The 23,010-nt window shown below is 47.0% G+C and overlaps 1 protein-coding gene across 2 annotated transcripts in view; it reads right to left on the bottom strand.

Moving 5' to 3' along the window:
- Positions 1–18,016, bottom strand: part of ASB18 (ankyrin repeat and SOCS box containing 18) — a 73,203-nt gene extending 55,187 nt beyond the window's left edge. The window contains exon 1 of one of the 2 annotated variants that reach the window (XM_086376682.1): positions 17,723–18,016. In XM_086376682.1, coding sequence (XP_086232808.1) covers positions 17,723–17,927 — 205 coding nt within the window. In that variant the 5' untranslated portion in view covers positions 17,928–18,016. The remainder of the gene's footprint in view (positions 1–17,722) is intronic. The other variant, XM_086376672.1, reaches the window with a different exon arrangement.
- Positions 18,017–23,010: the final 4,994 nt, after the last annotated feature.

The raw sequence follows: 23,010 nt of genomic DNA, 5'->3' as shown, positions 1-23,010 counted from the left end.
AAACATACGGGTCATTCTTTAGGAAAATCTTGCTAAAAAACTCAAACTGGAGAAATAATGGTACATGTAAAGAATTGCTGAATTCCAGAATCACTGGAGCTTTAGAAACACTGATGCCTGGATCCCAGCCTGAGAGATTCTGATGTAATTGGTTGGAGGGTACAGCTTGAGCATCAGCGAAGTAAGAAACTTTCCAGATGCCTCTAACATGCAGCCATTGCTCGAAAGGGAAGCCCAGAATCCGAACAGACTAAATCTTTCTAGGAGCTGGCCAGGTAGTTCACTGGATGTGAATATGGCTTTGTAAAGAATATGTTAGGGTCTTACAAGTGTAATGTTTTGTCCATGAGAGACACAAAAACTCTTCTCCCTACCAAGGCCTGTAACTTGGTAGCTAACAAGAGGGGATTTTTGCTTCTCAATCAAATGAGATGAAAAAAAATCCACCTTGTAATGATAATGAGATAAACAAAAGCTAGTGTTCAAATGGTAATTATTATTTTCATGTGATATCAGGATCTTTGCATCCTGCCGTTGAATTGATGAATGATTGATTTTCTTTTCATCAGAAGCATCAGAGGATGAGCTCTGATGACATTCTGTGGAAAACCCAGCTGAGCCTGAAATGTGAAGCTAGTGGGTTTGTTACCGGGTCAGCCTGCTTATTTGAGGCCTTGATACTCCACGTGTTTGGGCCACGAGGCACGTGCTCTTGGAAAAGGACTACTGCGTGGATTTTTTCCTAGACCATGAGGCCAAGGTCTGGCTTCCTTCTGGGGTCAAGTGTCCGAGTAAATGGACACAATGGGGCAAGAAGTCATTCCCCTTTGGGGACATCATGAAAGTCTGAGCACTTTCTCACATATGCCAATGTATCATCCCGTTATCCTGGTCGGTTTCCTGCTTCCTACATGAATTGTTTCTGTAAATGTCCAGGGACTAAATCCAACGTTTGTACCACCTGGCTCGGGCTTCCCAGGTGGCACAGAGGTAAAGAATTTGCCTGCCAGTGAGGGAGAGGAAGGTTTGATCCCTGGGTCAGGAAGGTCCCCTGGAGGAGGAAATGGCAAGCACTCTAGTATTCTTGCCTAGAGAGTCCCATGGACAGAGGAGCCTGGTGGGCTACAATTTATGAGGTCAAAGTGAGGCAGACATGAGTGAGTGGCTGAGCACACACACTGCCGGGCACAGTACCCCAGGTCTTACTATGGATTTACTTTCACACATCTTTTGATCCTCACTCTCCTTTTTTTAATTTCTAAAGGCCACTCCTCCTTCATCCCCCCTCCCTAAAGCTTTTTAAAATGACAGCAGTTTCCCCCTTAAGGTTACCAAGGGTTACCATGTAGAATAAATTAGGAATTTGGGATTAACATACACACTGCTATATATAAAATAGATAAACAAGAACCTACTGTACAGCACAGGGAAGTCTATATACTCAATATTTTGTAATAACCTAAAAGGGAAAAGAATCTGAAAAAGAATGTATATATGAGTGTATAACTGAATCTCTTTGCTGTACATGTGAAACTAACACACCATTGCAAACCAACTATACATCGGTTAAAAAATATGTAAGGGAAAGAAGCAAGTCACAAAAAAATGAAAAACATTTCTTAAAAATAATAAGCTGGGCAGGTATGTAAGGCTCTGCTTTTTTTGTGGACCATTTTTTAAAAAGTATTTATTGAATTTGTTACAATATTGCTTCTGTTTTATTTTTTTGTTTTTTGGTATGAGGTATGTGGGATCTTCGTTCTCAGCCTGGGGATTGAACCCTCACCCCCTGCATCTTAAGGTGAAGCCTTAACCACTGGACCACCAGAGAAGTCCTGCAAGACTCTGCTTTTAAGAGCCCAGGACATACCCACATCCACTGAAGCCAGTCACACAGACATCAGAATCCAAAACATGGACGTAGCCTACCCTTCTCTCCAAATAACAATATTAGCACAGCACACCTCATTTAACAAAGCATTAAAGCATCGTGCTCCCTCAGATCAAGTGCATCTATTAATAATGACTTAAATCGTCTGTACTGATTTCACATTATTAAGAAACCTCATTCCCATCATGTGGAAGAATACAACAGGGCGGGGGTGGGGGTGGGGACACCTTGCTAACTTATGTCCAAAGAGCACAACCCAGCTCGGGGCAGATCCTGCCAAGACACACCACGAATGCTGTCTCATCCAAAGGTCAAGAGCTGCTCTCATCCAGAGTCCAGGAGGGCTCTTCTGGATGCTCAGAAGCGAAGGTGCCCTTGAGCACTGCCATCCACGGTGGCCGAGGGGGGATGGAGTAGCCTGGTCCTTGGCGGGCACAACCACGGGTAAACAGCCCTGGAAGGACATTTACAGACTCTGGGGAACCGTGCAGGAGAGCAGCCCACTGAAGCTCTCCCTGATAAAGGTGATGGCATCTCTTTACAACTATCATGGGGATTTAATTACATGATAAAATTGCAGCTCCTGCCTCTTGAGACAAATTGCCTGTTCAGACTGATTGTTTTTTATGAATCTCACACAGGGAGCAAAATGCTTCTCTCCTGAAGTTGGCTTGGTCTGATGGTTATACCTCATCATCCTTTACCTCCCTCCTGGAAATGAGAAGCTTACTGATCCTGCAGTTGAGGAGGGGGGTGTGCCTGGTGGTCTCTTGGTTGTTTTGCAACTCTGCACAGAGCAAAGCCAGCCCAGTGATGTCTGATGGATTGAATGTTCATTGACCTTATTTTTCTGTTTGCAAAAAAAAAAAAAAAGAGAGAGAGAGAGAAAGAACTTTGAATTTCCAACAGAAAAATAAAAGGCATAATAAGGAATAGAAATGACCGCTAAACATATACACAACATCCAATTTTACCAATGTGAAATGCAAGTTAGAAAAAGAGATCTTTTTCATCTATCCAGTTGTGAAAGGTGTTTTAATTTTTTTGAAATTTTTGGCTGTACTGGGTCTTCGTTGCGGCACATGGGCCTTCTCTAGTTGTGGCCCAGAGGGGCTCCTTTAGTTGTGGAGTCAGGCTTCTTGTTTCGGAGAGCTCACTGCAGAGCACGCTGGCCCAGTAGTTGCGGTTCGTGGGCTTAGTTGCCTGCGGTGTGTGATCTTAGTTCCCCAGCTAGAGATCGAACCTGAGTCCCCTGCATTGGAAGGTGGATTCTTAATCACCGGCCCACCAGGAAAGTCTCCTGAATGGTTTTTTTTAGAAATCAAGTTTTGGAAGAGTTTAGTGAAACTGCTATTTCAGAGTTTGCAGGTGGAAGGGTGAATTTCTACACCATTTGGAAATATTCTATATTGAGTGCACATGTACGGGGCATTTTTCAGGTACCAGAGGCCTACAGAGATTCAGAGTAGAAATCCTTGCCTTTAAGGAGGGTTACACTTAGCAAGAGAGAGAAAGACTAGACAGCCGTTAGCTGGCAAGTGGAGTGAGACCACTGATGGATAGGGGTCCAGGTGTGAAGATGAGAACGGATCAGGGAAGCTATGAGAATGACAGGAAGTAGGGGTGGGACAGGCTTTTTCTGAAGGTGGCATCTGAGCAAAGCACAGAGGGAATTGAAGGAGAAGATGACTTATGATCCCCGAGGGTGTCTGTTTCCCTCTCTTGGCCTGTGCTGCAGGACCTGGTCCTGTCATCCTGGGCTGAACGAGAGGCAAGCATCCTTGGCCTCGACGCTGTGTTGCTGGGGCCCAAGGTGCAGTCTGGAGGGTGGGCGCTTAGGAGACCAGGCAGGCAGAGCGGAGACCTGGGATAAAGCGAGCCACTGGCAGCAGGTCTGGGGATCAGAGTTGAGGGCTTAGACCTTGGTGGACACAGAGGTGTGCTGCCCAGATGCTGCTGTTAGGGAGGACTTGTTTCCTCGCTGTGAGCTCCTTCTGGGGAGACAGCCACCTCCTTCTAGAAGGGACGGCCCCCAGTGGGGCGGATCTAGAGACCGAGGGAGCCAGGAGACTGGTGCTGCCCTGGTGACTTCATGTGGAGAAACCATGACATGGGTCAGCTCTAACGCTCCCCTGGGGTCTGGCTGAGATGTTGGGGGGGGCCTGAGTCACAGGTCAACCTCCCTTCTGCCCATCCTGCCCTCTCCCCTCCCCCTCGCAGATGTGGATGCCCAGCAAACACCCTGCAAGGCCACAGCACCTGACTGTGAACTGGGCCACCTGGAAGGATGGGTGGGCGTGTGGTCAGAGCAGTTGAAGACAGGGAGCAGAGACGGCCTGTCCCAAGGCCAGGAGGGGTGAGAGGGGTTGGGGGGTGTCACTGAGGCTGGTGCAGACCAGAGTTTCTCAACCATCTCAGCTGAAGGACTAGGAATGTAAAAATTTTTAATTATTTTTAAACTTTTTGGCCATGTGGCATACAGGATCTTCCCTGACCAGAGATGCTCAAACTCCCACCCTGGACATTGGGAGCTCGGAATTTTAACCACTGGACCACCAGGGAAGTCCAAGGATTTTTTTTTTTTTTGGTACCAATTTGTCACAGAGTGATTCTTTTTCAGAATACAATTAAAAATTAATTACAAAAAAAAAAAAAAAAAAACCAAATGGAGAAAAGGCAGAATTCCAAGTCCAGAATGTTAATTGTCAAGTTGCTGTAGATGTTTCTAAATGTTTACTGACAATTTTCACAGCAAACCCTTTATGGAGCACCCCCTACCTGCAGTGGGCTGTGAGTAGCACCTTTACTGACCAGTTACTAGAGTACAGGGTGGGTGAAGAGATGCTGGGAGAGATGGTGGGGTGGGTTAGTTCACAGCACATATTTTAAGTCCTCGGACACAGGCTGTAAAATTGGGACTGTTCATTGTTGGACAGGGGTTGCTGGACCTTTTTTGTAAAGTGTAAGATAATAAATATTTTAGGTTTTGTGCCTCTTATGGTCTCTGTGGCAACTACTCAGCTCTGCCATTGTAGCATGAGAGCCACCACGGACAATATGCAAATAAATGGGCAGGGCCATGTTCTAATAAAACTTTATTTATAAAAACAGGTAGCTGGCCCTCAGATGACAGTTTGCATGCCTTTGCTGTACTCAGTAAGGAACGATTGCAGGCTTATAGGCAGGAGAGTCACATGCACCTCAAATAGGAAAGTTATTGCATCTCTTTCTCTGCATACCTTTTCTACCCTTCACCTCAGTGAAATGTGCTCTTAATTCTCATGGCAAATTTGACTCAACAACAGTCAGAGGAGCATCTGGGTACCAGGCACACACCTGTCTCTTTCTTCTATATCTATCCTGCTTTGGGTTTGCTAAACTTCTTTATTTAAAAAATTATTTATTTTTGGCTGTGCTGGGTCTTCACTGCTGTATGGGCTTCACTCTAGTTGTGGTAACTGGGGGCTACTCTTTGTTGCAGTGTGAAGGCTTCTCCTAAATCACTGCAGATGGTGACTTCAGCCATGAAATTCAAAGACACTTGCTCCTTGGAAGAAAAGTTATGACCAATCTAGACAGCATATTAAAAAGCCGAGACATTACTTTGCCAACAAAGGTCCATCTAGTCAAAGCTATGGTTTTTCCCGTGGTCATGTATGGATGTGAGAGTTGGACTGTGAAGAAAGCTGAGCGCCGAATAATTGATGCTTTTGAACTGTGGTGTTGGAGAGGACTCTTGAGAGTCCCTTGGACTGCAAGGAGCTCCAACCAGCCCATCCTAAAGGAGATCAGTCCTGAGTGTTCATCGGAAGGACTGACGTTGAAGCTGAAACTCTAATACTTTGGCCACCTCATGCGAAGAACTGACTCATTTGAAAAGACCCTGATGCTGGGAAAGATTGAGGGCAGGAGGAGAAGGGGACGACAGAGGATGAGATGGCTGGATGGCATCACCGACTCGATGGACATGAGTTTGACTGAACTCCAGGATGTGGTGATGGACAGGGAGGCCTGGCGTGCTGCAGTCCACGGGGTTGCAAAGAGTCGGACACGACTGAGCGACTGAACTGGACTGAGCTGAGGGCTTCTCATTGCGGTGGCTCCCCTTGTTGTGGAGCACAGGCTTTAGGGCACGAGGGCTTCAGTAGCTACAACACGTGGACTCCATGGTTGTGGTTCCCTGCCGGGAGCTGGCATATTGCATATTGAGTGCATATTGCATATTGAGTGCAGCACTTTCCACAGCATCATCTTTCAGGATCTGGAATAGCTCAACTGGAATTCTATCACTGCCGGGAGCCAGCGTGAGGAGCTCCACCCATGACAAAGGTCATGAGGAAGGAGGCTCGGCATACGCAAAGGCGGGATCAAGCCTCAGGAGTCCCCCTGGAAATTCTCGAGCATCTACCCCCAAAACCAGAGTCTGCCTACTTTCTGCTTTGTGCTCTCACCTACACCTCTGACTTTACGGGGGGCTGTCTCTGAAAAAAGAGTTAGCTTACAGCTCCAGTTAATAATTCCTGGGTGTGACAGTGTTTCAACCTACAAACTCCTTTGGAAATCCTCTAGCCTGCCTGAATAGGTTTATTCCGGCCACATGTGATTGTTCAGAGCCTCCCAACTGTGAGAGGCAGGAGATGTTCTAAACTGTCTAAACACAGATTCTTTGAGTAGTTAAAAGATTGATTAGAAATTGTATTGGTGAAGGGTTTTTCACTTATTGGGCCAATGTTTGCTGCTAAGTCCCCATACCCCTTACCTACTGTGTCCTTGGCAGTGTATTGACTGATACAATGGGTGTATAGAAATGTAAGTAGTAGCCTCAGTGTTTGTAACCTTGGACCCTTGAGTTAATTCTTTTCTTGATTGAGCCCACCTCACCTTTGCCCTATAGGAATGCAGCTTTGTCCAGTGCTTTTTTGGAGGCTGGTGCCTGACTTTGGAATAATCACCTTTAGAGAAAAATAAGTTTCTTAAAATGTTAACAGGCCTCCTGGCCAGAAGATGATGTAATTCACCTGAACTTTTGCATATGATAAGTTTGAAAGCCTGGCTTCGATTAGAACCAGGAACTGCTGTCCTTGCATGACTCCACCCCTTCCCCCATTATCCTCTATGCACAACTTAAGGTATAAAAACTACTTTGGAAAATAAAGTGCGGGCCTTGTCCACCGAAACTTGGTCTCCCCATGTCGCGCTCTCTCTCAAATTCTGGCTGAGTCTCCATCTGGAGTGCGGAACCCGCCATGCTTGCTAATTATGCCTGGGCTTCTAAGATCCGACCGGGGAGGCCTCAGTGTCTCCTCTCCTTCGGGAGAACGGAAGGATGCCTGTGGCCTACGTAAGTGGTGCAAACTTCTTGTCTTGAAGTTTTATTGGTCTTCCGCGTAAACCAAACTACTCAGCCTCTTTTCTCCACTGAATTTCCTCACTGAGCTATCCTCATTCTATTACTCTTTATATCTTTGATAAATATTTAAACAAATAGGTCGCCTATGCTGTCTCTCCTTCGAATACCCTGGATCAGCCGGGGCTGGACCCTGGCAGTTCCCTGCTCGAGAGCACAGGCTCAACAGCTTTGGTACACGGAGTTAGTTGCTCCACAGTGTGTGGGATCCTCCCAGGTCAGAGATGGAACTTGTGTCTCTTGCATTGGCAGGCAGGGGTCTTTACCACTGAGCCGCCGGGGGAGCCCTTGCTAACCTTCTTGAGTCTGTAAATTTATATCTTTCATCCAATTTGGGAAATGTTTGGCAATTATTTCTATAAATCCTTTTTCTGCTCCATTCTCTTTCTCTTCTCTTTCTTGGATTCTGCTCGAACGTGTCAGATCTGTGTTGTCCCACAGCCCCTGTTCATTTTATTTTCAATCGTTTTCCTTTCTGATCTTCAGACTGGATACTTTCTTTTAATCTGTTTTCAAATTCACTGACTCTTTCTTCTGTCATCTTGGATCTTCTGTTTGGCCCCTTATTGTTGAGAACGAGGCCACCCCTGGCTTCAAGGGGAGGAGTGGTGGTGTTCTTTCTCCAGCCCGAAACCTTGTGTTGCCACAGGGACTCTGTTGGTAAAGGAGGAGGGAAGTGGATGTCTGCAGCTGGTCTCAGGGCACCAGTCTCTCCACCTCTATCCTTCCTACCTATGCAAGAGTTAACTGTTTCCAGATTAGATGATCTCATTCCATTGCTGAATGGCTCCTCACTGCCTTTCCGAATACATGTAAACGCCTATGTCTAGAAATTGTGGCCTCGCAAGATACAATCCCAGCTTGCTGGCCCGGATAGTCCTCCTTCTCCTCTGACTTATGCTCCTTGTTTCCAGCCAGGCCCCACTTCCCTGCATCAGGTGGGCTGTGCGCTCCACGTCTGCTCACTCCGTTCCCTCTGTCTCCGGCCCTTCCTTTCCATCACAGCCCATCAGTGCACATTCATCTTTCAAGGGACAGCCCAACAGATTTTTACTGTCTTCCATATGTTGTTTTGTCTATTAATATTTGTTACGCACCTACTCTGTGCCCAGATATGGCCTCTAGGACAAGCCCAGACCCTGTTCAATGCCCAGCGGCTGGGCTTAGTATTTGGTACCAGGCTACAGGTAATGCATTTGCTATTTCCAATTGTTTCTCTGGAATATTTATCCTGAACAGGGTGTACCATTGCAGGAACCATTGCCCTCCTGGAAAGGCAGAAAGGACCTTCCCTCGTATCTTCCTTTCTTTTTGTTCTTTTGAACCCCTCCAGTGTGCTGGGGAACGATGCTAATAGAAGTGTGTCATCAGCATACATTATGTCTTTATTAGCCTGTTTCTCAATTTTGATTCTGAAAATATCCTGATTTAGTCTAATTGCAATTTCACCGTGTTCCACAGGCAGTGACGGTTCATACTGGGGGAAGCTGAGACGTGACCCTGCAGGATTTTTCTTCCTGCCCATATTCTTTGAAGCTGGACCATTAGCTCGAAGGCATACATCTCATCTCATCACAGTGATTCAACCTGCTTCTGGGGAAAAAAAGAGCTTAGGGTGTGTGTCTGGTGGAAAGCAAAGGAATATCTTCATTCTAGGTGGTGGGAGATATTTTTCTGAAGCTAAAGCAAGGGCTGCTGCTGGAACTATTTTATTCCTAAATAATTTAACTATATTCAAAGATAATCTGATGTTATTGTAGGAAAGTGTATTTCTAATAAATTCCACTTGATCTGGGTGAATCAATTCAGGCAGCGCATAATTGAGTCTGTTAGCAAGGACTTTAGCAAGAATTTTGCAATCAGCGTTAATTAAGAAGATGGGACAATAATTTGTGCATAATTCCGGATCTTTTCCTGGCTTGTGAATCAAAGTAATAAGAGCAATGCTCCGGCTGGTGGTGGGATAGTGTCATTAGGTGCTGATTTATAAGTACTTAGAAAGGTTTAATTTCATTTTGCTTCGAGCAGGGTCTCCCTGCCCCCACACACTCTGATCAGGGCTTCAGCCAAGACAGCAGAGCCCGTGTCTCCCCATGCTTCGCCGCCATCACTGACCTCCTGCTGCCCATTTTTGTTTTTGTTCTGCAGCTGAGACACCCCGCTCATTCACCCAGGTTTTTTTTTTCTTAATATTCTTATTATTTGTAGAGTATTTCTTAATACTATTTGAAAAGTGTTTCTTAATACTCTGAATTATTTGAAGCGATGGACTCCATGCTCTTGATGACGTGTCTGCATGCTTGTGTGTGATGTAAATTCTCAGAGCTGTCACAGCCTTCAGGGGGACGTTTTCCATGGATCTTCCAGCTACATGTCTTGGGGTGGGTCTGTGTCAAGAGCCCTCGACTGTAAGTCAGGGAACATACCTGGTTTGTGTGCTGCTCCTAATTGACTGTTGCCCAGTAAGGGAATACACGAGAACCCTGGTGTCCTGGTCTGTAAATGCAGCCATAGGACAATTATAGGCATGACGGGGTAGCGGGAAGAGCTCTGGGTTTCCCCCTCCTGCAGCTGTGGGACCTGAGATGTGGAACTCAACCTCTCTGAGCCTCGTTTTTCTCTGCTGGGGAAGTGGGAGTCCTTGGAAAACACAGACCAACTAGAGTCCTCACTGCACGTGATTCCTCTGTCATTGTCTCCACTTGGGGCTCGTTATAGCACAGACAGGCTCTGGTCTGCAGACTTGTTCTCCTAACGATCCGAACAAGGCCATCTCTGGGCAAGGCTGCTGCTCTTTGGTGAGTCAAGCTGATAAACTCACTTCTCACCAGGAGACACCTTCCCTGCCCATCTGACCTGGAGCTGACGGTTCCAATGAAAGTGGGGCCTGTTCTACACACCCATGAAGGCAACAGGGTTTTCACCCATCTCCAAAAACACACTACATGTTGGTCTTGGAGCTCCAGTTCGTCCCATTTGGAAGCACCCTGAGAGATGACCCCGCTAATCCCATTTTTTTTTTTCTTTTTCTTTCTGATTGTACTGTGTGGTTTGTGGGATTAATTCCTTGACCAGAAATTGAATCCTGGGCCTCAGCAGTGAAATCGCTGAGTCCTAACCACTGGACTGCATGGGAATTCCCAACAGTCCAATAGTTTCAAATGAGGAAATTAGGATTCAGATAGAAGAACAGACCATACAGGTTAAGGACCACACATATAGTGGGAGCGCCAGGCTTGAACACAGGTCACGTCGTTGCTAGTCTCTTGTCGTGTCTATTACACTGTCAATGCCCACACACTTGCCATTCGTTCAAATGTGAGTCCTCCAAGGCGGGAGTTGTGCTTATTTAACTTACATTCAACTGCTGAGCTTTCTGTGGGGGACCTTCCCCTCCATGCAGAAGGAGGTGGGTGTAGCCCTGACCGCACGGCATGCTAAACATCTCGCTGACGGATCGAGCAGTCGAATTCCACGGCAGACTCCACTGGCCCTTGTCCATCCCACATTCACCACACTCATTCTGCACCTATATGCGAGGCGGCACGAGCTCTCTTAATAAAAACCCAATTAGTATTTCTTTAACTTGCCTCCAGATGCTTAAATACCATTACCCCAAACACAACATAATGCCTCTAGTTTTTCTATTTCAATCAAGAATTCAAGTAGCATCTTGACTTGTATATAATATATCAGCAGCAAAATCATGGAATGCTGACATCCTTAATAATAGCAATTAGTAATCAGTTGTTTCTTAAGTAGTTTGATTACGCCAGTTACCAAATTGTACAGATGATGCATTTGGGGGGCAAGCAGGGTCTCTCCACCCCTCCCCCGCCATCCTTTCTCCCTTGCTGTGTTCTCTCAAGTCAGTGAGCTGATAGGCGTTCCAAAGAGGTGAGGTCGAATAATTCCACTGTTGCTAATACTGAACAGCACAGACTTGGCTTTAGCAGAAAGTAGAATCAAATATTTCTTTGCTGAAAGACTCACTCCAATCATGTCTGTGAAAACCCAGACTGTGTCCACCTGGGTAAATGTTAGCAAAGGAGTTTGGCCTGCCCATGCAGGCAGGCCACCCAGAGAATGAGCCTTTCTATAGGCTTCCCTGGTGGCTCAGAGGTTAAAGCGTCTGCCTGCAATGTGGGAGACCTGGGTTTGATCCCTGGGTCGGGAAGATCCCCTGGAGAAGGAAATGGCAACCCACTCCAGTATTCTTGCCTGGAGAATCCCATGGATGGAGGAGCCTGGTGGGCTACAGTCCATGGGGTCGCAAAGAGTCGGACACGACTGAACGATTTCACTTTCGCTTTCATAGGTTTCCCAGATAGCTTAGTGGTAAAGAATCCGCCTGCCAGTGCAGAAGCTGTAGGAGACGCAAGTTCGATCCTTGGGTCAGGAAGATCCCCTGGAGAAGGAAATGGCAACCCACTCCAGTATTCTTGCCCGGAGAATCCCATGGACAGAGGAGCCTGGAGGGCTACAGTCCACGGGGTCTCAAAGAGTTGGACACGCCTGAATGACTGAGCACACGCACAGGGCTAAGGCCTTCTGCCAGGCTCTGGATACCAGGCAAAGGTCTTGATCTTAAGGAGGTCATATTTGAGAATGAAACACTCAGTGGGTATAAAGATGAGCTCCGCAAGGTTTTGTGTTTCAGTAACAGATGGAGACTGAGGGCTTTGCGCTCTTGTGGCCGGGGGAGGTGGGTCTGTGTGTTGGGTGGACAGGGTGGGCTTTCTGGAGAAGTGGACTTCTACAGGATCTAGAAGAAGGGGAGGTCTAGGTGAGCCTGGGTTTTGTCCTGGTGGAGATGTTTTTATTGGGAGGGGGTAGGTGGGAAAGATGAGGGAGCAGATTGTGGATGAACTGGAGCTCAGGCTTGTTCCCCTCATCACACACACACACACACAGAGCCCAGCTCCAGGACAGCCTCCTTGGTTCCTCATAGCAGGCCAATCTGGGTCTGACTGGGGTTGAATGCCCACTAGAGACCTCCAGGCACTTCCCAGCACCCTACGGGGCATCCCAGGGACATCTTTGCAGGACAGCAGGTGGCTTCCCAAGGGCACAGGTGAGTTGCATCTTTAAGGGAAAACCTGACTGAGGACCCCTCTTCTGCCCCATGGCCAGGCAGGGCAGGTACGTTCGGCACTTGGCCCTGTTATCTGCCGAGGCTGAATTCTGAAGTTCCTTTGCCCTCTGCCCTCTGTAAGGGGCCCCATGTACACCTGAAGGGTTGTCCAGAACACGTCATTCCCACCATTTTCCCAGCTGGTTCCTCTTTTCCCTATGCTTTTACTGGGATGCTGACATGGATCTGCAGAAATAAATAATAATAATTTTTTTCTGCTCTATTTTGCAAGAGTAATGATCTCACACACGAGCATGGGGATATCACTGAGCAAAACATGGTCCCTGGATATTTATGTTGACAAGCAGAAAGAACGGCTACTTATCTTACTGCTGCAAATTATCGTCCTGTAAACAGTACTCGGAGTTCTTTCAACCAGGGCTGTCCTTGGGATGGACAACTGAGCCTCTGCTTTCCCTGAAACGCCTTTCAACCTGATCTTTGGCCCTGTGTCTCCTGGTCTGGGGGCATCTTCAGAGCCCGCCCCTTGCTGGGTCCTTGCCCGTCTTCTCGCTCATCATCCCTTCATCTTCACCTTCCTCCTTGGGAGAACTGAAATTCTTTCCTGTATCCATTTCCAATGCGTGCGGCATTTCAAGGTGTTGCCCCAAGTTCTGACCACTCACCACACATTCTAAAGCCCCCACGTGTACGTCTTAATGCAGACGGCTCTTGTTCCTCTGAGGTGTGTTGCCCGAGGACTCACAATCACCCCTCTCCCAGGAAAGAGCCTGTTTACTCCCACACTCAGGAAACAGGCAGCCTCATTCCATTTTAGACAGAGACAGTGAGATTTGGGGATCATGGCTTGAGAGAAGCATGGGGCTGGACGGGGTCTCAACAGTGATCCAAGCCATACTTCCCAAAGAGTGTCCGCAAACCTCCAATCCCTCCCCTACCCCTGCCGACTCCCATCCCCACCCCCTGCCGGTGGTGAAGCCACGCAAGCTTTTACCCTGCCCTCCAGCATCAGCGTGGGTCTCCAGGGACCACATCCCAGGTGCGCTCCTCCATGGAGTTTTGCTCAGGGGCCTCTGCTCGGGAAGCGCTAATCAAACCTCACGCACTAGTTACAAGTAAAGGCACTGACTCAGAGAGGGAACGTGACTTCTCTGAGGCCACACAGCTCATTGGTGGCCGAACCCAAGTTTCCCACTGGAGCCTTTCACTCCAGGGCTCCTTGAGGCGCCTGAAAGGCTACCTGTGATGACCGGCTGGGCTCTGCACTCCTGGGGGGCCATCCTGTGTGTAATTCTCGTTTCTAGTCTCCCCTCGTTCTCCTAGGCTCACAGCAAAAGCTCAAACCTCGTCACAATCCCAGATCCCTCTGATTTCTGTCTGGCTTGGTGTCCCTGTCCTCTGCTCCCCCCTAACTTCCCAGCGTTTCTCAATGTTGTCACTTATCTCTGTCAGCCACTCATCTAGCCCACTGCCTGGATTTAGACCCTGCCATCTCTTCCCTGGGCACCCGCCTTCCATCACCTCCTAACTAGATCTTGTTTCCTGACCTGTCACGTTTCCTTCAAACCCCACTCTCACACGTCAGCTGGAGTGGCAGCTGCCTCGTGCATCTCCACCCCCGGTTCAAGCCCAGCCTGCTTCCCCTGCAATAAAATCATGGGTAACAAGATGTGCCCTGAGGCCACACACTTAATCATTCAGTTACCAGCATCCTGAACCGAAAACAGCCCGGAACAAGCCCAGGTCCTGACAGCGTGGCAGCAGCACTGACCTGTCCCTGCCCTTTTGACTTGTGCCGTTGGGTGGGGAGAAGTATATATGGATGTGATTTAGAACCTAAAGGCTCATCGTGGGACGGAACAGGACCCCCTCAACACAGAGTTCATTGGTTTCAAGTGCGCAGTAAAAAGGTGGGGACAATAAAGATGGCGCAGGAAATCAGCAATGTGAAAATAAATGATATTTTACTTTTTGTTGGAGAGGCTAGATTTTTATCTTGGATTAATAAAAACATGTTATTAATACTGAGAGATTTAGCTATTTAAAATAGTACGATGTTACCTGTAATTTATATTAATATGTAGCACTGACCATGTGTCCTATTGTGAAAACAGTTATGCTATTTAATAAATGAATCAAAGGAACAGACTGGACTTCCCTGATGGTCTAGTGGTTACAAATCTGCCTGCCAATACAGGGGACACAGGTTCGATCCCTGGTCAGGGGAGATTCCAAGGGAATGACAAGAGGCCAAGGGGCAAAGAAGCCCGTCCACCACAACTGCTGAGCCTGTGCTCCAGAGCCATCCTAGAGCAACTCCTGAAGCCAGAGTCCTAGAGCCCACCCTGTACAACCACAGGAGCCACCGTGGTGAGAAGCCTGTGTGCCGAAACTGGAGAAACCCAGCAGTCAGCAATGAAGACCCAGCGCACCCCAGAATAAAGTGAATAAAGAAAGAACAAATCAAGGTTGCTGTTGGGCTTCCCTGGTAACGCAGATGGCAAAAAGAGTCTGCCTGTAAGGCAGGAGAACCGGGTTCGATCCTTGAGTTGGGAAGATCCCCTGGAGAAGGGAATGGCTACCCACTGCAGTGTTCTTGCCTGGAGAATTCTATGGACAGAGGAGCCTGGTGGGGTCCATGGGGTCGCAAAGAGTTGGACACGACTGAGCGACTCACACACACACACACACAGAGCTGTTGTTAAAGAATAAGCAATGATATTTTAACTCGGGGACTTCAAATATACAAAGCCCTAACCCACTGGGACAGGTTTGTGAAAGAGGAGCGTGTACTCGCTCCAGCCAGAATCCCGGCAGAAAGCAGGTGGCGGGGATCCAGGGTATCCAGTAGGCACGCAGGGCTCAGGGAAGCGATGGGGTCTCCGGAGGCATCGGGACAGCCCCACTCCCTGTGTCTCAAGGGGCAAGCAGGGAGGTAAGAGCTGACACCCTACAGCTGAGCCTTCAGCCCAACATTGAAGCCAGATCACAGGGGCCGTCTGGCAGGGACGGGACGGGTCCCTGGAGCAAATACTCTGCCCTCCCCGCTCCTCGAAGTGCCTGGCCTTAGCTGCACCCAGAGAGCGCGGGGCCAGGAGGACGTGATTCACCAAGTCACCCCAGGAGCAGGCAGTGGGCAGGCTGGCTCGGGAGGGCAAATACAGAACCTAGAGCTCAGCACTCCTGGGGGAGGCGCAGGGGAGGAGTTGAGTCCCCTCCGTGCCCCCGTACAGGCTCCTGGGTTGATACCTGTACTGTGTGTGTTCTCAGTGAGGACCCTGCCCATCCAAGCAAAGCCAGGTCTGAACAGAGGCGGGGTGCTCTCTGGGCACATGGTTGCTGGGCCCTCACCCTGACTGGGGCCCAGATATCAGAAACACCAAGGAAAAGAAGCAGCAGGAGCTGGTTTCTCTCTAAAGCCTTCTGCAGGCTGCTCACACCCCCAATGAAAGGGTACACGGAGGTGGTGGAGGGGTGAGGAGGGCTAGGGGAGGGAGGAGCAGAGGGATAACCACTCCCTCGGAAGTGCCAGGCTCTGATCTTGCCCTTCATCACATTACATCTCCACTCGCCAGGACCAAGGGCCAAGTGTGTTCCCTTTTGGTGACCTGCCTACATGAGTGAGCACGTGTTTGTGTTTGTGTGTGAAGGTACATGTGTGTGCGATGGTACACATGTGTGTGTACTCACACATGTATGTTGGGAAAGAATTTGCCTTGCGTGGGGAGGGGAGTCATGCATATCCCTTAGGAGTCAAGATAGGCTTGCGGAGGGCACATTTGACGAGCTGGGAAGCAGCCTGGTACAATTAAAAGTTAATCTCAGGTCAGGGAAAATATTTTCAGCAAGTGTGACAATGGTATTATATCTGTGTTATGTGAAGCAGACCTACAAGATGTCAAAAAAGATAGAAAGACATGAGGAGATATTGCTCAAGGACCTGACTAGACAAGTCACATGTGAACAGATCTGCAAAGAAAACCCATATCCTGTGGATAAGACTTGGTCCTGAGCAGTAAAGAGAGGGCGGGTGAGCAGGCATTAGAGAAGGGCCAGGGCACGCTGACTAAATTGGAGATTTAAATGTGAGTATTAATCACCCATAATGTTCAGGGTGGGACATGACACACACACTCACTGACGGAATAGAAATCCTTTCAGAGAACAATTTGGAAAATTTATTCTTGTCCCAGGAATACTGCTCCTAAGGATTTATCCTAAGGACACAACCCTGAATAAGAAAAAAAAGCATATGAATGCTAATAAAGACACTAATTACAGTATTATTGATAGTAGTAAAAATGTAAATGCACAGTCCCTTCTTGTAGGAATTTGGTTTAAGTATTTCGTGGTTAATCACCTCAATAGGTGATTGAAATTAAGAAGACCAGGTAGCAACATGGAAAACACTTTAGGTATATTAACTCAACAGAGCAAAGCACAAAATTATACCTCCCCCATGACTGTAAGTCGAGGAAACTCACACATGCAAACAGGCTAGCTCGGAAAAAGAGTGGAGAAATGAAAGGAGACACTGTGCTGGGATGCGGATGCCATAGTTTAATTTTTCTCTTTGTAAATTTTTGGTATTGCTTTAATTACTCCCTGTGTAACACACAGATATATACTGTGTGTGTGTGCATATGTATAAGGACTTCCCTGGTGGCTCAGGTGTTAATGAATTTGTCTGCAATGTGAGAGACCCGGGTTTGAACCCTGGGTTGGGAAGACCCGCTGGAGAAGGGAATGGCAACTGGCTCCAGTATTCTTGCCTAGAGAATTCCACGGACAGAGGAGCCTGGTGGGCTGCAGTCCTTAAGGTTGAAAAGAGTTGGACACTACTGAGTGGCTAACACACACACATAAGTATACATAGCATATATCAATATATATATTATATACCTATGTATACTTATGGTGTGCACATATACTACACACTACATGTATATCTATCTATATGTATACTATATGTATTTACATACATGGCACCTATGTATATTATGTATTCCCTAAGATGCTACGGAGAAACTTGAAGGAACTTTTTGGCCAGTGTAGTATATGTATATGAATATTGTGTATATACGTAGTAAATATGTGTATAATACTATGACATACAGATATATACTATGATACATACTGCATATACACACAGGTATATGCTATGTACATATACGTATACACAATATAGGCAGCACGTATGTATGCTTATAGATAATAATCGCAGAGCTGGGCATGTATCATTCTCCTCTTTCAACCATCTGCCCTCCACACTCAAAATCCCCCCCCTCGCGTGTGCACGGTGGGAACCCAGCAGGTACGTGGCGGTTACCTACGAGCACCCCGGGGGGCAGCTGGGCGGAGGGGTCCTTCATCCAGTCGTCATTGGCCAGTTCTATCACGGCGTCCACGTGCCGAACGTCAGCGCAGATCAAGTCCTTCAGTCTCGCCTCATCCCTGCCTTCCAGGGCTGCCTTTAATTTCTTTACGAAATCGGAGTTGACCGGGTAATCGGGAAGGCGATCAGAGACCGACATTGTGCTGTCGCCTGTGTGTTAACCAAATCGCTCTTCTCAGCTGAGTCCAGAGTCAGCAGCTGTGTGGACAGGGCTGTGGGGAAGCCTATAAATAGAAGAAACGTGGTCAGTTACAGCCCCGGGGACTGGCCACCTGCCAGCAGCCCTCCCCACTCCCTTCCTCACAGAGACGGGAATTAATCTCCAAGGCCTCCGTTAGGATCCTAGAGACGGGGCCAGTAAACGCGTCTGTGAGTGGGAGAAGCAAAGAGCACAGGGTTGTAAAAAGTCAGGCTGTCCTTGGCACTGCTGACCAACGTCTTCTTTTGTCAAAGTGAGACTCTGTCCTGAATGTTTAAGATCCTTTTCCCCAAGATTGGGCTTGCAAATCTCTGTGCTGTTGAAAGGAACGTTTTATAACGTTCTATTAATATACCACTGTACTCCTTCACTTCATCTAAAAAGAGTCTGGTTGACTACAAGTTGGACCTGACTTGAAACCGAGGAGAATGCAGGAACATCTTTGGTTTCTGAATTCAGAGATGGACTGGCCGGTCCTGAGAAGACAAGATCATCACGTAAGTGAACACAGACAAGCATCCTAAGTGTGAGCGGCAGCCTCTGTACTTCTTAAGGATGCGAACCTCAGCGTAAAGCATCCAATTCCACGCCCGATGGACGTGCAAGGCGCTGGTGCTGGTTTCTGCACATTCCTTGGGGGTAGGCGGCTTTCCCCCCCATAACCTCTGTCTCTAATGGTCCTGCATCTCCTCCATCTGGGTCCAGTGGCAGCTGGGTGCTCTGACAACTTGAGGGGCCCAGGCTGGGCCATTTAGCTTAAAAGTTAGTTTTTGGATACATTAAAAATTGAAATAGATAACACTGTGCAAGTTCGAGGTGTAGGTCACGTTGATTTGATGCATTTATGTATTGTGACATGGTTGTCATCGCAGTGTTAGCTGACACCGCTATCATGTTACAGAATTGCAAGCTTTTGTCTTCTCTTGTGGTATGGATACTTCAGTTTTGGAGTCTCTTAGACAGGTTGACGTTGTCTTCAACAGCACTGTTGTCTATCGTCACCTTCCCGTGCGCTGGATCTCCAGGACTTACTTATCCAGTGGTTGCAAGTTTGTGCCCTTCCGTGCTGTTTCTTCTCTGCCCTCACCTAGTTGTTTTTTTTCTATATTTAAAATTTAAACAATTAATCATAGTTTTTCAGTTGAAGCGTAGTTGGTTTATAATGTGGTGGTAGATTCTGGTGCACGCAGAGTGATTCAGTTATACACATATTGGTGTTGTGATCAGTCGTGTCCAACTCTGTGCTGACCCCATGGGCTGCAGCCCGCCGGGCTCCTCTGTCCGTGGGATTCTCCAGGCAAGAATACTGGAGTGGGTTGCCATTTCCTCCTCCAGGGGATCTTCCTGACCCAGGGATTGAACCCACATCTCCTGTGTCTCCTGCATTGGCAGGCGGGTTCTTTACCACTGCGCTGCCTGGGAAGCCCATACATAAAATTTTGCAGAAAAATCTGAACGAATTTTTGGCCAACCCAATATGGATGTATGTATTCATATGGCTTTTATAGAGTCCCCTTCAACTTGTGTCTCAGTCTTGCCACCTCTTCCTTTCCTCACTGTCTCCCCATGTGATGGTTAATCTTATGTGTGAACCTGGCTGGACCATCCTACCCCAGATACTTGGTCAAACATATTCTGGATGTTCCTGTGAGGTTTTTTGACGAGATTAATGCTTAAGTTGGCGGACTTTGAGTAAAGCAGATGACCCTTCATAATCTGAGTGGGCTTCATCCAATCAGTCGCAGACCTTCAAAGAATAAACACTGATGCCCCCAAGCAAGAAGGTATTCTGCTATCAGATAGAGTTTGGACTAGACCTGCAGCTCCTCCTGGGTCTCCAGCCTGCTGACCTGCACTTCAGGGTTTGGACTTACTGGTTGCTACAGTTATGTGCATTGATTTCTTAAAAAATAAATCATATGTGTCTTTATTTTAAGACTATACACACACACACACCCCCATCCTCTTGGTTCTGTTTCTCTGGAGAACCTTGAATAAAACACCCTTCTCCTCTCAGCTTCTCTGCGTGACTTTGCAGCTTCTGTTCCATATGCTGATGCTTTTCCCTAACACGTCTACATCTGCATTTGATGTAAACAATTGCCAGACTTCTTGTCTTTATTCCTTAAGGGCTCTTCATGTGTTTTCTGTGACTTGCAGCTGAAAGTCCAGCCCTGGACTTCCTGCCTAATATTTGTTCTCCTTCCTCCTACTTAACAGAGCCTGGGTTTTCTTTGTTGCAACAATGTGCCTGGCCCCTGGTGATGAATTATGTTGATCTTAGTCAGCAATATCTGCCCTTGTCTCCTTTGCTAGTTACCAGACTTCTTAGCCTCCCTTGTAACACAGTTGTGGCCAGTGAGAGCAGGCATGATCTGCTTTGGTGCATCTGGGAAATTTTTGCCTTCTTGATTGAAAGGGGAGGTAGTGGCTGGCACTTCTTTCATTTCTCTTTCTTCTCTCCTTGAACATGGACATGATGTGTGGAGCTGTGGCAGCCATATTACAGCCATGAGGGGACAGACATGAGATGAAGTCTCAACATACTCAGGTAGGTGGAACAGAAAGAGGGAGTGGGACAGATGATCCCTTGATGGCATTTCTGAACCTTTGTCCCAGCTTCAGGCTGCCAATTGCCAGACTTCTTGTCTTTATTCCTTAAGGACTCTTCATGTGTCTTCTGTGACTTGCAGCTGAAAGTATTCCTGGTTGATGTAGGTAGTGTGTTCACTCTGCCTTTAAAATCATGAACACATCCTGGTTTTGGTTTAAAGAGATGCAGCAGACACACGACAAAGAATGTGAGTCGACTCTCTAAGCCTTCCATTCTTCTGTAATTGAACTCTGGCTTTCTATGAGAAAATCTCGCTGAATGTTAAAAGGAAAACAGCTGACCCCAGCCTCCTCAAGTAGAGGAACAGTAGCATCACGGGTTAGGGTCATCAGAGAAGCCAGCCAGGACCACTTGAGGGGCTGCTGATGGACCCTGATGGAGACATTGCTGAAATCTCTGGCAATGGGGCTCTGCCTAGAAAGGAGAAATGAACTCTGGGAATCTGTATGCAGACATCTGACTAACTTGCAGAGTCTGTGGTTGGCCTCTGGTTCTTTCTCCAACCAAAGAATGATGGGTTTTGAAAGAGATTTTAACTCTGAGTTTCCAAACACAAATGCCTTGTAGTGAGCATCAGATGCCTTACATTTGCAAAGAAATTTAACACCAGCTCATTTGTGTCAACACAAAGAGACAAAGTGTAGTGATCACAGGAAATTGATCGGAATTTGGGTAAGTTGACTTAAAGAAATAAAATGAGGATTATTAGAGATTGCTATCAAACTTCAAATCAGAAAGGAGGTAAAGATGAAGCACTTGTTAGGCAGATAATAAGATGACAAAGCCTCAAAATATGGCACTCGCTGATCTTAATTATCAAGCTATCTGCTGGGTGTTTAATCAGTAGCACATATACTATGCTAATTATTCTGGCTAATTTTGTTATAATGTAATTCTTTATTAACCCTGCTATGTATAAATTAGGAATTGAAATGTAACTAACACAAATTATATTTAAGGCAACATGAATTTCCTTATTTCATTGTGAAATCTTCTGATTTCTGTTTCTTTGTCTTTCCTTTTTTTGATTTGTTCATGGGATCCCCAACTGCCCCCCATGCCTCAGTCCCCTACAAGTCGAGCCATCATTTGAGGAGGAAGGGACCAGGTACCAATATTTCTCCTTGAACTTCTTGGAAATCTTGTATTTGACTTTCTCCTTCACCAACTGTCCTTGAAAGGTACAGAATATATTTAAGCAATCAATGGTAGAGAGATCTTGGCTTTCTCTGGATCAGATAAAGGTCGCTTCATTGTTCCACTTGGAGGTTTAAATAATCATCAGAGGGTACCATGATTCATGATCTTTCCCAGTATCAAGAAAAGACCCTGATGCTGGGAAAGATTGAAGGCTGGAGGAGAAGGGGATGACAGAGGATGAGATGGTTGGATGGCATCACCATCTCAATGGACATGAGTTTGAGCAAAGTCCAGGAGATGATGAAGGACAGGAAAGCCTGGTGTGCTGCAGTCCATGGGGTTGCAAAGAGTCGAACATGACTGAGGAACTGAACAACCATGATTCATGGGTTTCAGTGATATATTGTATGTGACTTACATCGAGTTATGTGTACAAGTCTGGTTAAATGAAGACTAATAACACAGATCCTCATAGAAGAACATAAACGCTACCTAAAATTTTTTGCATCACGCAGTTTGCATCTGATGAGCTCGGTATAACTGTGCAGAGAGATGAATAGCATGCCTTTGAGACCACCAGCCTTGGAGTTTTTCTCTATCAATACTCCTGGTCTTGAACAGTAAGACATTGTGTAGCAAGACAACAATGCCTGATGAATAAATGGAAACAGTGTGGGTCTAATTTAGTCTCAGCCCCGCTTCGGAGGAGAATCAATAAGTTGGTTGCCAGCAGAGGGTCATGCTTCGGAGGAGAATCAATAAGTTGGTTGCCAGCAGAGGGTCATGGTTTGGAAAAATGGTCAGTCACGTATATGCAAACCCCATTGTGGCCTCAGGTCAGGAACAAGCGCCAGGCATATCCAGGTTAACTCAAGGTGACCGTGGCATAATTCCGCTGTGAAATGGGTCCACTTCTGAGACTGAGTGCTCCTTTGAGCTTGAAAGGCCCTTGTTAAACTCTTAGGTCCTGGAGAACTCCTTCCACATGCAGTTTCCCTGAAGGTCAGCCCTCGAGTGCTCTCGACTCAAATCTCACTGTCTAACCCAGTGGACTCACCAGCCTGGGGCTGACCTGGACCGTAAAGAAGGCTGAGTGCTAAAGAATTGATGCGTTCAAACTGTGGTGCTGGAGGAGACTCTTGAGAGTTCCTTGGACTGCAAGGAGATCAAACCAGTCGATCCTAAAGGAAATCAACCCTCAGTATTCTTTGGAAGGACTGATGCTGAAGCTGAAACTCCAATACTTTGACTGCCTGATGCAAAGAGACA

The sequence above is a fragment of the Bos grunniens genome, chromosome 3, assembly GCF_055505025.1.
Source record: "Bos grunniens cultivar Pamir isolate PY7600 chromosome 3, Bosgru_T2T1.0, whole genome shotgun sequence".
In the NCBI taxonomy this organism is placed as follows: domain Eukaryota; kingdom Metazoa; phylum Chordata; class Mammalia; order Artiodactyla; family Bovidae; genus Bos; species Bos grunniens.
This window is presented reverse-complemented; position numbering and strand designations above follow the sequence as displayed.